The following is a 14,462-nucleotide window of genomic DNA, read 5'->3' on the forward strand; positions in this document are numbered from 1 at the left end:
ACTAACATGCTAAAATATTTTTTATGATGGTACTTTTAGAAAACTGTGTGGATTACCTCAATTTTTCACTGTAGCATGAAACGCACTATTCAAACTCTTATGTTAAACGTTATAAAACATTTCTAGCAAATTATTATTTTTCACCATATCGGATTAATGAGGGCTCAAATAGACATAGATACAAATAGACATAAAACATACATCCATAGAAACACACAAACAGTAGGTGCACACACACAATTTGTCTGTGTGAGTGCCTCGTGATTTTAGCACCACCTTCACACTTCTGAAAGGACGCGTCCAGTTCGTAGCCGCAAGCTCAGTAATCCATCTCCCTGTCTCGTGCTCAGCGCAGAGCAGGGGATAGGCACAGGCTCCCTGCTTTATGCTCAAAGGTGAAACGAAAAAGGTTTCTAGGCAAGGTGAAACAAGGCAGATGCGGTGGAGGACAAATCTGTGTGGGACAAGAAACGACTTGTCAGAAAGTTCAAAAAGTTGGTCTCAGGGCAGTGACGTAGAAAAACGCTGTTGATTTCCCGGCACTGGCAGAGTGAATAATATTGGTCAATTTCATCAAAGAAAGCTCATAAAAATACTAGAACCAACAATGAACTTGCTACAAGTATTGCTTAGCAAAAGCTTAATATGTGTATTTATCTGTGCCACAACTGTAGTTCATGAAGAGTGAACTCACACAGAAATTACTGAAAACTTTAATTATATATAAGTACAGGTGTAAAAGCACACAAATGGGACACACAGATTGTTTTTGACACTATAGAAAATAAAATATTGCTACTACTTTTAAACAAAAGGGAAAGTTTTTTATTGTGAGACACTGGTACGTGAGAGTAGATTTATGGTCCCGAGGTGGAACTTTCCAAGAATCTGACAGTAGCCATGGGAGGGAAGTGTTTATAGCTGCAAAAGGCCTCAACCATTTAGTCTGGTGAGGAAACAATTCTCCACTGTTTACTGGCACAACTATTCCATCCATCTTCTCCACTGAAACCTCTTAAAAAAACAGACATAATATGCCACAAAGGAAACTACAACAGAACAACACTCTGTAGGAGGAATATCAGCTGTCAGGGCCAGAAAACATTTTACTGGCAAATGACAGAAGAGGCACTACAATAAGAGGATTAGAGATGCCATCTAGCACTCAACATGTCCACAAAAAATAATGTGAATGAGTCACCTTGTGGCATAATGCATCTATTGATTCAGCCCAATAGTGAAAAGGGCAAATCCAGTTATTCAGTTACCAGAAGTGAATCAACATTTCACACCGCATGACACATGGGAAAACCCTAAATATCATACAAAAATATTTCTTCTGGGAACCACAATAGCACTTTGTTCATCACATCATTTGTTCTAACACCTAAATGTCGGTTGTTTATTGTGTGTGTGAATTAATTAATTCCCTACATGACTCCAGTCTACACTCTTCTGCCTTCTGTCTTGTCTCCACTCCCTGGTTTACTCCTGCTTCTCTCTCTATTCTAGTGCAACCTGGCTACACACCAAGAAAATGCTAATCCTGTTGGGACACTCCCTCTCTGAGGAACTTCCTCCTGTTTTTATCGAAACTCTCCCCGCTGTCCAGTTCTCCTTTGATCAAGCAGAAAGCAAAACTGACCTTGTGTGGCAAGAGCAGTGTGAAAACTACGTTACTCCTCCGCAGTCTGTCATGACCCAGCGAGTACGCACTCACACACACCTTTGCCATAACAGAAAAGCCTGCACTTCAGGAGGATATAAAATATTCATTCTCCTGTTCTTTACCCTGTAGGGCAGTGAGCCTTGGGGCTAATTACTGAAATGGGCATTGATATGTGTGTGTCTGTGTGTATAATGCATGTGTGTTTGTTATGACTTCCACTCATACTTGACACACAAGGACTAGCAGAAGTAGCAGCGGCCTTTATTCAAACAGGAAATGAGGCAGGCTCTCTACAGTGCTCATCATTAGAAGCTAATGAGGTAATGCAGCAAAACAGCTCTGTTTAGTAGTGCATCTGTGTTTTGATGCCTTGCTTCATATTAAAATATATTCCCCATAAAACATTTTGGCTTTACGCACACAGAGCGATTACACACATTTTTTTCTTATTTTGCTTCTGCTTTGACTGGCAGCTATAAAAAAACAACCAATTTCCTCATATTTAAGTTTTCCCTGGATACACTAGTCATACGTACACCCATATCGCATGACATTGTCTCACCAATAAAAGCCACACATTTCTCTTGCAAAGCTTGGATTGTCCCAGTCTCTCTATGTCACAGATTTGTCACAGCTCTGAGTGTAGACACTGCTGTCACTTGGTGTCTATGTGGTGAGATTACGTCCATACAGTCTCCTCTCTGGTGGACCGTGGTTGGGGTGTGGCCACATCAGAGGAGAAAAGGCGAGTAAAGTAAGAGAGAGAAATTGTTAAGGGAGGTGAAGCTGGTCATGCTTGGCTTATTCTCCCAGGTTCAGTATCAGTGCTGGCTTTTGTTTTCAGCATGATTCATTAAGCACACTCAGGCCTGGTCAGTACATCAAGCTAGATTAGTCTTTATCTGATGAGTGTGGTTTCCAGTGGACAGTCCATTTTAGAACTGAAACTCAGCCAGTGCTTCTATTCTCTAGTCTTGTTGCTTCACAAAAACACAAACATAGTATCTACCTTATACCTGTTACTGTTAAAGGGAACACGTTAAAGTTTCTCATTGACATTCTTTGTTTTTTTCTCTTGGGTATCATTATTCAGTGACAAAACAATCTACCTTTAACGGGTCGTTTTTGACAGTTTTCATCCATCACCCAGTGTCTCTAGGGATCCAGACTGGGACACAGCCAATTTCAGGGAGAGGCTCTGATAGACTTTAATTTCTTTGTCTGTCCTTTAATTCATTCTCATATCTAAAGTTTAAATGTTTTTACTCTAGTCTTTCTCCTGCTTCTCTTAAGTACCCTGCAGCAGAGTTTCACTGCTTTTAGTCCCTCTCTCCTCAAAGGTCAAGGTAGGTGTACAAACAGTCACCTGTCAAGATTAATTAAGGCTTATGGCTGGTGATTGGTGCTAGGGAATAATCCTGCTTGCCACTGGCCTGGGACACAGCCACCACAGTGACCTTGTGTTGGATTTCACACAGATTCTGGGATAGGAATAACAGGTGTGGCTCACCTACACACCTACAACTGTGCAGCCCTCTTAATCCCCACACACAATGACCGGTCCCTATTGTACTCAGCAGATTATATCATTAGTTGGTGGCTCAATGTTTCAGAGGTCTCCAGCAGTCTGTGCCTCAGGTACACTGACTTTGTATGTTGTACTTTGTAAAACAAGTGACAAATGGTGATTTTCTTGTAACTGTGGATAATGACAAATTCAAGCAGCCTGAATAGAAATGGAGAAGACAGTGAAATGTGGCAAGGGTTTTAAAAAATATATCAGTACAGTCTTTTTTACCCTGTCTCTCTCTGTAAAGTCTTGATGAGAAGAGAAAAAAACATCTGCCCCAACTCTGACCCTATTTCTTTAGAAACGCTGACATGACATTTTATGAATGCCTCAGAGAAAATATGCAGAAACGTTAAATGGGCCGTGAACTGTTATCAGAAAATGACTCCATGAGTTTCAATGTTTGACTCAGTTCTAAAACACAATTTAATGTCACCAATTTGACACATGGAAATGGGCTTTCTGATGAGATTGACCTTATTCACTTGACATTGTTAAAGCAATGTGAAGGATTTAACTTTCAGCACCATTTTCAGGGGCAGTCAATGCTAACTTTAGCTTCTCTGGTCATTCACTGTCAAGTTTACCTTTTCCAGTGCCATTGAAATTTGCAAACAAAAAACAGCCACAATTACTTCTCTAATGTCTAAATTGTGCTTGGATCTACTTTCATTGTTTTCTGTAACTATAATATTGATTGATATGGTTTTTCAAATAGAAACGTGTGGTGACAGTCAGACGTTCAGTGTCATGAAGACCTCACACAAACAAAAAAAGATGGCTTCAGAGTTATTGCAGATTCAGTGAAGTCTTTTAAGCTTTTAGTCTTTAAGTGTTTCACTTACGCAGCTATCAACAGTGAAATTATGTTCTGGTGATCAAATGGACTGGACTGAACATGCAATTAGTATAAAGCCATCCATATTTGTTAGTATCCATACACTGAGTCCTTTGAATTTTATTGGTCTCTTGACTAATGCACCCTCATCCTCAACAAGGAAACGCTTCTTCAATGCGATGCTCAGGAGAAGTCTATAAAATGAGATCGCTGCAACACAGTTAATAGAGCATTTGTTCACGAAGCACAGTATCAGTTGTTTGACTCCTGGGTCTTCCTGGCTGCTTGTTGAACTTTCCTTGAGCAAGACACTGAACCCCAAGTTGCTTCCGGTGGGTCAAGCGAACCCCTTGCATGGCACACACCATTTGTGTGTGATCTTAAGTGAATCAACACCGAAAAGCACAAATTGCAATATAAGCAGACTATTTACCATTTTAAAATGACAGCTATGCAAACATCAGTACTAGTGCCTCTGTGAAGCTGTGCTTAGTTGTTAGTGCTACCTTTAGCCTTTTAGGATCCTGCTATAGTGATGCTATAAGAAAGGTCAGGGATCACTAAAATAAGCAGAGTCTTCCTAATGGGAACATGAAAATATGTACAAAATGTTATTATATACTAAAGTACTAGCTGGGTATACAGTACTGGGGAATATTCCACAGATACCACTGTGTATCCTTTATCATATTTAATTATGTTTTTTTTTTCTTTCTGTGTTTTCTAGATTCTGGCAATCATCTCCATCCTCTTCATTGTGTTGTCTACCATTGCCTTGTCTCTTAACACCCTTCCAGAGCTGCAGGACACAGATGAGTTTGGTCAAGCCACAGACAACCCACAACTGGCTCATGTGGAGGCGGTGTGTATTGCCTGGTTTACAATGGAATACCTGCTCCGATTTCTCTCCTCCCCCAACAAATGGAAGTTCTTTAAGGGTCCATTAAATATTATTGACCTGCTGGCAATCCTGCCATATTATGTGACCATCTTCCTGACAGAGTCCAACAAGAGTGTGCTGCAGTTTCAGAATGTCCGCCGTGTGGTTCAGATTTTCCGGATCATGCGTATCCTTCGTATTCTGAAACTGGCACGTCACTCCACAGGTCTTCAGTCTCTGGGCTTCACTCTTAGGAGGAGCTATAATGAGCTGGGCCTGCTCATCCTGTTCTTGGCCATGGGCATCATGATTTTCTCCAGTCTAGTGTTCTTTGCAGAAAAAGATGAAGAGGACACCAAGTTCAAAAGTATCCCAGCTTCCTTCTGGTGGGCTACCATTACTATGACCACAGTAGGGTATGGTGATATCTACCCAAAAACTCTACTGGGAAAGATAGTTGGCGGTTTGTGCTGCATCGCTGGAGTATTGGTGATAGCCCTGCCTATCCCCATCATTGTAAATAACTTCTCAGAATTCTACAAAGAGCAAAAGAGGCAGGAGAAAGCCATTAAAAGAAGGGAGGCCTTGGAGCGTGCCAAGAGAAATGGTAGCATAGTCTCTATGAACATTAAAGATGCATTTGGTCACAGTGTGGAGCTCATGGACGTAATGGTGGAAAAATCTGATGATAAAAAGGAGAAAGTGCATGATAATCATGTGTCTCCTAGTCAACAGAAAGGGACAACCAAACTCAAGTTGCAGATAAACACCAGCAGCCCTACCAAGACCCTGGAATCAAGCTACCAAGAGCAGGCCAAGCCCTCTGGCAGCCCTCAGCATCTTAGCGCTCAGAAACTAGAGGAGATGTACAATAAGATGGCCAAGACACAGTCACAACCCAACCTCAACGCCGGGGAAAAAGGATCCCCGTCCAAAGCAGCGAGGCAGACAGCTGAGTTTGAGATGGCAAGCATACCTGCTGAAGTTGTCTCGAGCACAAGGGAGGCAGTGACAGATATGAGAAGCATGTCCAGCATTGACAGCTTCATTAGTTGTGCCACAGACTTTCCTGAGAGCTCTCGCTTTTCCCAAAGTCCTGTCAGTAACATGCCAGGAAGGGTCAGCACCAACCCCACTCTTGAGCCGACCTTGGAAAATGACCATGAAGGCTCCCAGGGCATCACCCCAGCTCTAAAAAGATGTGGCATTAAGTCCAGCCCATTTTCTGACAGCCCCAAGGGCCTGCACTTTAACAACCCACTCAAAAGTCGCTCTCTCAAGGTCAACTTTAGAGGCGGTGAGGATTCAGGAACAGGGGCCCTGTCAGACAGCTCATCGGTCCAGAGCCCAGAGGTGTCCGTCTACACAACTGCCAGCAGCAGAACACCCAGCAAAAGCCCAGAGAATTTACTACCCAGCATTTTTACCTTCCATGATTCATCCATCAATAAGTTCATTGATGCTGACACAGATGAGGAGGAGCACCTAGAGGATGGTTCAGGCACCAGCCCATCCCAAAGACTCCTTCAAAAAGCCAGTCCCAAATTTGGCCATCACTGCAGCTTTCAGCAGGGATCCAACCACACAGAGAGCCTTCAGAGGAAGCTAGGTAACAGCACACAGCAACAGGAGGGGCAGGAAAACCATGTGGCTCAGGAACTACAACCTCTTCAGGGAGAAAACAGTCACTCAAATGCTTAAAGTTCAATATATGATGGAACATGTAGGAATGGGAAGGGAGTCGAGGACGCAGAGGGTTTAGAAAAAAAAAAAAAGCACAGTAAACTTCCCAAAATATGAAAAGCATTGAAAATATTTGCAGGGACATTCAAAGACATTTAACAATTAAGCCACTAAAGTAGAATAGTTGTTGAAGCTGGGAGAGGCTTTTGTGAACCACTCTTAAACTTTTCCTACCACCTGGATAACTCTGATATAGGGGGTTTTAATAATGGCAAGGCATGCCCATCTGGCCATTTGTACTAATAATACATTTGTTTTAGCCGAGCTTATCATCTTATAATTACAGCCTAGTTGTAAGTGCAGAAAATGATTTTTATAAGCAAAAACTTATTTTTCCATCCCTGGATAAAGCCACTGGCCGAGGCTATCCAACAGTAGCAAACCTCACACGGTATTGAAACACAGCACTGCCAACTGGAAAACCTTCAGCAAAGATATGTTGAAACAACTATGTTGTACTGTAAAGGGGGGACAACCCATTTATTTTTTTAAGTTATGAATACACATTGTATGATTATGGCATTAAAATTTATTGGGGCAATGTAGAGTTTGCTTCCTTTAACTTTCTTCCTCAAAACTGGCCTTAGTTTATGTTGTCTCCTATGTTCATGTTTGTCTGAGCGAGAAAGAAGGAAAAACAGAGACACAGACAGCAGATCAAGGTGTGCTGTGTGCAATAATTATTTCTCAGTATATTTATTCTTATGTAATATCCTTGATCCTATGTCTTAAGTGTGACATTGAAGAGAATTTCCAAGTGTCTCAGTAAGATTGTGTTTAATAGGACATTAGTGTTATGCTCGTCAATAGTTTCTTACTGTACATTAGACAACACAGAGAGACACTGTGAGGCTGCATCCATTAATTTCCTTATTGTTTCTGTTGTGCCCGACTGTTGACGAGCACCTTGACATAATTATTTCTAGTATAAACATAAAAAAAATAATTTTTTTCTGTTTGGTTGCTTAATATGCTTGTCTCTAAATGTCTGCGTGTGCCCCTCTAATTGATGTAAGCAAAGTTCATTTTGAATCTGGAAAAGATTTAAATGTCTTGTGTTCTAACAAACTTTCCTAAATATGTTTCAGAGAAGTCATTCCAATTGTAGCTGATAAATGTAACTTATGAGCATCGTTATAGCTGGGATAACAGCACTGAAAATCAAACATTTGTCATGTGGAACTTCCAGTTTCGTTAGAGTGTGAATCTTAATGTATAGCTACAACGGTAAATTACTACAAAAATACACATTTATTGTACAAGAGTCAAAATATTTTATATTTTTAAGATATTTTCTAAAATAATTGACAAAATATATTGTGGTAATCTTATGGTTTTGCATTTTAATGCACAGTATGTACTGCATTATATTGATGGAATTGCATTTAGTATTAGACAATATATAAGTTTGTTCTAATGTCTCCCTGTAATTTCGATCCTTGTATCCGTAGTGCAATTTGAAGAACCAAAGAACTGTTCTTTCTGTAAAGTCAAACTGTGAGTGAGTTTTACTGTTTTCTCTCAAAAATTAACTTTGAAATTTTATTATTCCTGACACTGACATATTTCAGGGAGCCATGCCTTTGGTACACACTTGTAAGCAGGACAGTGCACAGATTTGAGGCCTGTCCTCTCAAAAACAAAGCTGAAAGATGAAAAAAAGAAGGATAAAGGAAAATGAAGAGCATTTTGTTTTACATCCAATTTTGGACTTTAATTTGACTATTTACACACTTTGAATGTTGGCAAGTGGCTTGTTTCCACAAATTCAAGCTATTCTGCTCATGTGTGTTCCCATGACATCTCTCACAAACACAAAGCCACCTCACAGCCATGTACAGCTCACCACTCAGACACAGCAACATGGAGGTTCAAGTTCAAGCAAATAACCTTCATCTTGATTCTCTGTGTGCAACTGACTTCAAACATATGACCAATTTGGGTGTTGACCATCTGGTGCTCTCATGATCATGCATTGTTACATTAATCATGCAAGCAACATTAATGACTTTAAAACATATCATGCAACCATGCTACAAAGCATCTATTTTAGTAGTGAATCCTAAAGCTTGAAATAATTGAAGTATTTACTCTGTATGTTTTTTTGCAATCATTAGACATAATGTGTTAGATATTTCTGTGCCTTTGCTTTTACGAAATGCCTGTCCCGCATCTGAATCTGTCACCCTGTCTAATGGAGCCTGAATAAAAATTTAACTATCTGTACAACAAATAATTATACCGCAAACTGGGTCATCATGCTGTTAGACTCATGTATTAGATGTTCACAGCCTTCTCTGTAACACATTTCGTGTGCACTTACACTTTAAAGCACCACATATTTACAAGAAAAAAGGCCCAATACAGATAAACAAACAGGTGCGGACTCACTCGGTAGAATGAAGACCACTGTTTCCATGGTGATGGTTGACACTGAATGGCTCACATTTCCTACAAGCAAGGAGCCTAATTTGTAGAGTTTGAGTCTTTAAAGACTTCTCAGAGATTTCAAATACGCACATCGTTTACATTCTGTTCCTGAATTCATGTCAATCATTTGCTCCTCACCTGCTTCAGACTGGTAAAGCCTAAAACTAATGATTTAAACAGGAAACTAGACTTGGGGCCTCTCACTGGTTAACCCTTTATTTTACAGTTTTGTGTTTTTAAAGGAACATGCACTCAGTGCAGTGATTTGTAACAACAGACAGAGCATAACTGCAGCAATGTGTGTCTGAAACTAATGTGCTGTTGCTATGATGTGTATGTTTACTTCAGCCACTTACTCCTGTGGAGTGAGTGAGTGTGAAATGTGAATGGAACAGGAGCCAGCAATGTGTGAACAGAGCAGTGCTGTAGAGCTGTCAGCCTGATTACGAATGACATCCCTAATGGCTCTTCTTTAGCTCATGTCCAACTTCACCCCAAGTAACTCTTTAACACAGACGGGATGATCCTTCAAAACACTGGTCATGTGCTTGCTCATCTCTTCTTTGTCCCGTTGAGAGGGTAAAGCATTTCTCAGGCAAGACAACTGCCATTATATTCTGTAAATTAGAAACTATGTTACCCAGACACAGTACTTGTGTGCTTTTCCATTCCGAAGACCAGCCTTTTGCAGAACGACAGAGCAAAATAATTGCAGCTGGTTTGAGGGATCCTTTTGTGGATGTGTTAATTTGTGTGATTCTATAAATAAAATCCTGGGCATGAAACGGTAGGGACTGGGCCAGCAGGAAAAGCTCAGTTTCAGCAATGTCTTTGGTCAGATGGTGTCCTGAAGCCCTGAAGAACAAACTTTGTAACAAAAGAGTCAAAAGGGGCCTGAGGGGGACTGAGGCTTAGAGTGAACGATACCATGGTTGGTGGGATTTGTTGTAGCACAGCCTTTCTTGGTGCAGAGTGATGATTCATTAACATTCAGTCAGACAGGCAGTGAATACTGAATACTGAAGAGGTGCTCATTACAGTGGACTTACTCCCAAACAACCATAATATATTGTTTCTTTTGGATGAATGTTAACAAATTCCTTTTGTGTTTGATATCTGTGTTTTTCTTTTTCACTAAAAAGGACTTTGTGTCTGAATTTAATGCCACTGACCATTCAAATGAAGCTGTCAAGAAACAAGGGTACAAATTGATTCAATTGAAGTTGCAAAAACAAGCAGTGATAAGTTAATGTATGCCCATTTTCCATAAGCCGCACAACAGGTTTTAGACAAATACCGGCACATGTAGTTAAAATACCAAAAAGGCGGCACTTCTTCAGGGATTTATTCACCTCTTTTCAGCTCATGTATGTCTGTGTTGTCCTTACTATGTCGAGGGAAATGTTTGTTTTGTAAAGTTTCAGACTTTGTAGACTATTTCCTCGTGGTTTCCTGTTGCTTAACGCATGTAGCGCTATTAAGGCTGCCAGAGAACCTGTAAATATTAACTAAGAAGCTATAGGAAAATGTCTATAAACAATTTTGAAGCAATTTTCCTCTTTTACCGACTGAAGCTTAATAAAAGAGAATAATAATTGTTTGTCCTACGAGCTTCACTTTATTAGCTTCTTTTAAAATAAATTCACTGAGTAATGTGACAGGAGGCCAGTGAGACTGATTTACTATCAGGACAACCGCGCCCTCTAGTGTTTGGTTGTGTTAATAAAATCAAACTAGGGGCAGCTGTAGCTCAGTTGGTAAGGCAGTCATCCATAGACCACAGGATCAGAGGTTCTATCCCCGGTCCCGGCTTTGTGTCGAAGTGTCTCTGGACAAGACACTGAACCCCCAACAAGCCCTTTCCCATCCCCAGCTGGGTAGTGCAGGTCCAAGCCCGGCAGAAATTGAGGAGCGTTGCGTAAAAACTACAAATCAACATGCGAACAATGATCTGCTGTGGCGACCCTGAACTCACGGGATAAGCCGAAATGGCAAAAAAAAAAAAAAAAAAAAAAACATTAAAAAAAGTAAAGTCCACATAATTTAAAATTCCACATAATGTATAGATGAAAGAAAATATTAGTAAAATAAAATGTTAACTTTCTAGTTTAGATTAAAAGTTGCCAGATATATCATCCTAGAACGTAGTTTATAAATTCCAAGACAGATGTTTAGAAACTGGAAATGAGTGGTTCTTCTACAGGATGACCAGCAACAAGGGAAATAGATGATAACTGTATCAATAAATATTATAATTATAAGGCTCCCAATGACTATTACTTTTCAAATTAACCATCTCTACTTTTTGTTAATTTAAGATCTTCCCCCAAAGCAGATGACAGATTCCTGGTTACACACACAGATATGAAGATGATTACATTGGTTTAAGGCAGTTGTCCACGGACCACAGGGTCAGTGTTCGATTCCCAGTATCAAAGTGTCATTGGCAATTCAAATTAACTTACAACACAACGTACTGAAGGGACTGCATGTCTCTCTTGCTGATATAACATGTGGTGTTACATGCTGGCTTTAAATCTAAACGGTAAATCCAATCTTAATCCCTGCCTCACTTACACTCAACCATGGTATGAATGTGCACGGGTTAGTCGGTCATCATACAAAAACCCCTTTTTACTGGAGGTCACCGTCAGCCCGAGTCCTAATCCAGCACAGATTATATAAAATCGCTAAAACGCAACATTTTGCTGGGCTGCCCAGGGACTGGACGTGAGCAACATGGTTATTATATTGGAGTTGCTGTTGATGCCGATAAACCTAACCCACTCCATCCTGAGCGCAGTCATCCAGACCATCCTCCACCCGAGGCTCAAGTGCATTGATGGGGAGCTCTGTCTGATAACAGGTGCCGGAGGCGCGCTGGTCGCCCTGGAGTTCGCCAAAGAAGGCGCACACCTGGTGCTTTGGGACTGCAACACTGCTGCCAACGAGAAGACCGCCAAGCTGGCGCGGGAGCTGGGAGTCCAGGTGCACGCGTACACGGTGGATCTGTTCAAGCGTCAGAGCGTCTATGAGACCGCGGACACAGTAAGAGCAGAAGTGGGGGATGTCTCTATACTGGTCAACAACGCCGGTGTGGTGGCCGGTCGGAGGCTTCTGGACTGTCCTGACGAGCTATTGGAGAGGACCCTGCTAGTGAACTGCCACGCGCTGTTTTGGGTAAGACTTTTTGCGCGCGAACATAATGTGAAAATCCACCTTTACTCTACGTGATCCACCCGCCTAACATGTATGACAATAACATCTACCTTCTATGAGCCTCCCCGCTGGCTCGGCTCAGGGCTTGGACACTGATGCCTGAAGGGGTAAGTGCAGCCTGTGCCGCTGTTACCCGGTGACTGTGAAAAGAGTACAAGTGGTGGGCGGCATATTTAGTCCAAGAATAAAAAAGAAACCACATCAGACCACCCCGGGAGAGAGCATGTGATCTTCCTCATGATCCTCTTAAAGTTTGCCTGTAATATTAAAAAAGTATGTGCATGAGCTCATTAGCTCCAAACCCATCAAGTAAATCATCAGCAAGCACAAAGTGGGTGTGTTTGCCCACCTCCACCACCATTTTTATGAATGCGCTTACATTCGTATACACCTGACCTGTCAAAGACATCTCTTTGTAGGGGATCTTTTGTGTATTTGCACTGTACTAGTTTATTGCAGGCAAATACATATATTTTAACTTTATTAACTAAGTAAGTAGTCAGGTAGCTTATGAAGTGTCAAAAAATGTTACAATTATTAGACTATCTGGAAACCAATTTGCAACCTGTGAAGCTGTGGCTTTGAGGTGCTGCGCAGCTCTGAGGCTCTTGGGCAGTCTGCTGCTTTGCCAGGTTCATCCAGCTTTGCCTTGAGGACCATGGGTTCATGGCGTTGTGAACTTTTATTGACCATCTGTTACATTTAAATAAACATACTGTAAACAAATGATTTCTCCTGTGATGGGGAGGGCCATGCTACAACTGCCCCAAATCTCAGAGGGTCTGTGTGACAAAACCTATAGTAAATAAAACAGGCCACTTTTTGTCTTACTGCACTTACTAATTATCAGCATCAATAAAGGAAACTGACACTGAACATGAGGCCACTTACATTTGTCTGCAAGTTCCATCAATTGATTATAAAGTAGTTTGTTCTTGCCTCTACAGCACTAGCTACACGTTTTGATAGGTGCTCCCCTGATTCTCATCCCATAAAATGCTTCAGATTACAAACACTGACAATGTCTGATTTGATAGGGCTGCTCAGTGTAGCCTAAAAAAACAATGCAGATTGAGAGCATGCTATGGGCCCTTTGTTAATCAGGGCGTTTACTCATTTTCCCTTAATAATCATCTTTAAACCTCCCCATCAGATGACAAAGGCCTTCCTGCCTCAGATGAAATCAAAGAACCATGTTCACATAGTCACCATTGCCAGTGCTCTTGGACTATTCACTACTGCATGTGTCGAGGTAACATGCTTGATGACTAAACTTTCCCAAATGCAAACTGAACACTTCCTCAAATGATCATTTAAAAGCTGCCAACTGACCTACCAAATGCTTTAAATGTCACTAACCCTCCTTTCTATTTTAAGGTCTAGGATTACTGTGCCAGTAAATTTGGAGCAGTTGGCTTCCACGAGTCACTCACACATGTTGAGAGCAGAGGACCTAGAAGGCATTAAAACCACTTTAGTCTGCCCTTATATTGTAGAGACAGGGATGTCTGAAGAAGGTGAAATCAGGTAAGATGACACCATTCATGCTCTCAACTTGTGTCAACTAGCAAAACAAGCAAATAGCCAATACATTCTCCACGTAATGATTTTGTAAAGGAAAGAAGTCAGGAGTCTAATTCCACCTCTGCAGCCTCTTTATACTGTGCAGCAGTCCATGAATGCCATTTTAGCTGAACAGCAAATGATCTGCATTCCTCGCCTCATGTACATCCCCTTTTTGACAAGAGCGTAAGTATTAATCAGGTTATCTATCAAACATCTACAATTACCAGCTGTTATAACTTAAGAATCAATGCCGTTATGGAGAATATCTACAGGAATGTACTCAGACAATTTGGGACCAATTTTTCATTTCTAGATTGCTACCTTGGGAGGCAAACACTGCAACTTATCGCTTCATGGGAGGTGACAAATGCATGCTACCCTTCATCAACAAAGTTGAAATGTACTCCAATGGACACATCAGACCCTCATATTAAACCAAAGCCCCAATGCAGACACCAATGGCTTTTATATTTTAATACATCTATACATTTCCTTAGACTTAAAAAGTCTCCCCACTGAAAAGGAATTTCAATTATTGATAGAGGCA

At 41.0% G+C, this 14,462-nt stretch overlaps 1 protein-coding gene and 1 pseudogene across 1 annotated transcript in view; both read left to right on the forward strand.

Moving 5' to 3' along the window:
* The window catches only part of LOC137128058 (potassium voltage-gated channel subfamily B member 1-like), a 33,492-nt gene extending 22,444 nt beyond the window's left edge, over positions 1-11,048 (forward strand). Inside the window, exon 3 of the mRNA XM_067505740.1 lies at positions 4,805-11,048. Coding sequence (XP_067361841.1) covers positions 4,805-6,658 — 1,854 coding nt within the window. The 3' untranslated portion in view covers positions 6,659-11,048. The remainder of the gene's footprint in view (positions 1-4,804) is intronic.
* Positions 11,049-11,220: 172 nt separating this feature from the next.
* LOC137127551 (retinol dehydrogenase 10-like) lies at positions 11,221-14,386 on the forward strand (annotated as a pseudogene).
* The last annotated feature ends 76 nt before the right edge of the window (positions 14,387-14,462 follow it).

Source organism: Channa argus, chromosome 5 (assembly GCF_033026475.1).
Source record: "Channa argus isolate prfri chromosome 5, Channa argus male v1.0, whole genome shotgun sequence".
Taxonomy (NCBI): domain Eukaryota; kingdom Metazoa; phylum Chordata; class Actinopteri; order Anabantiformes; family Channidae; genus Channa; species Channa argus.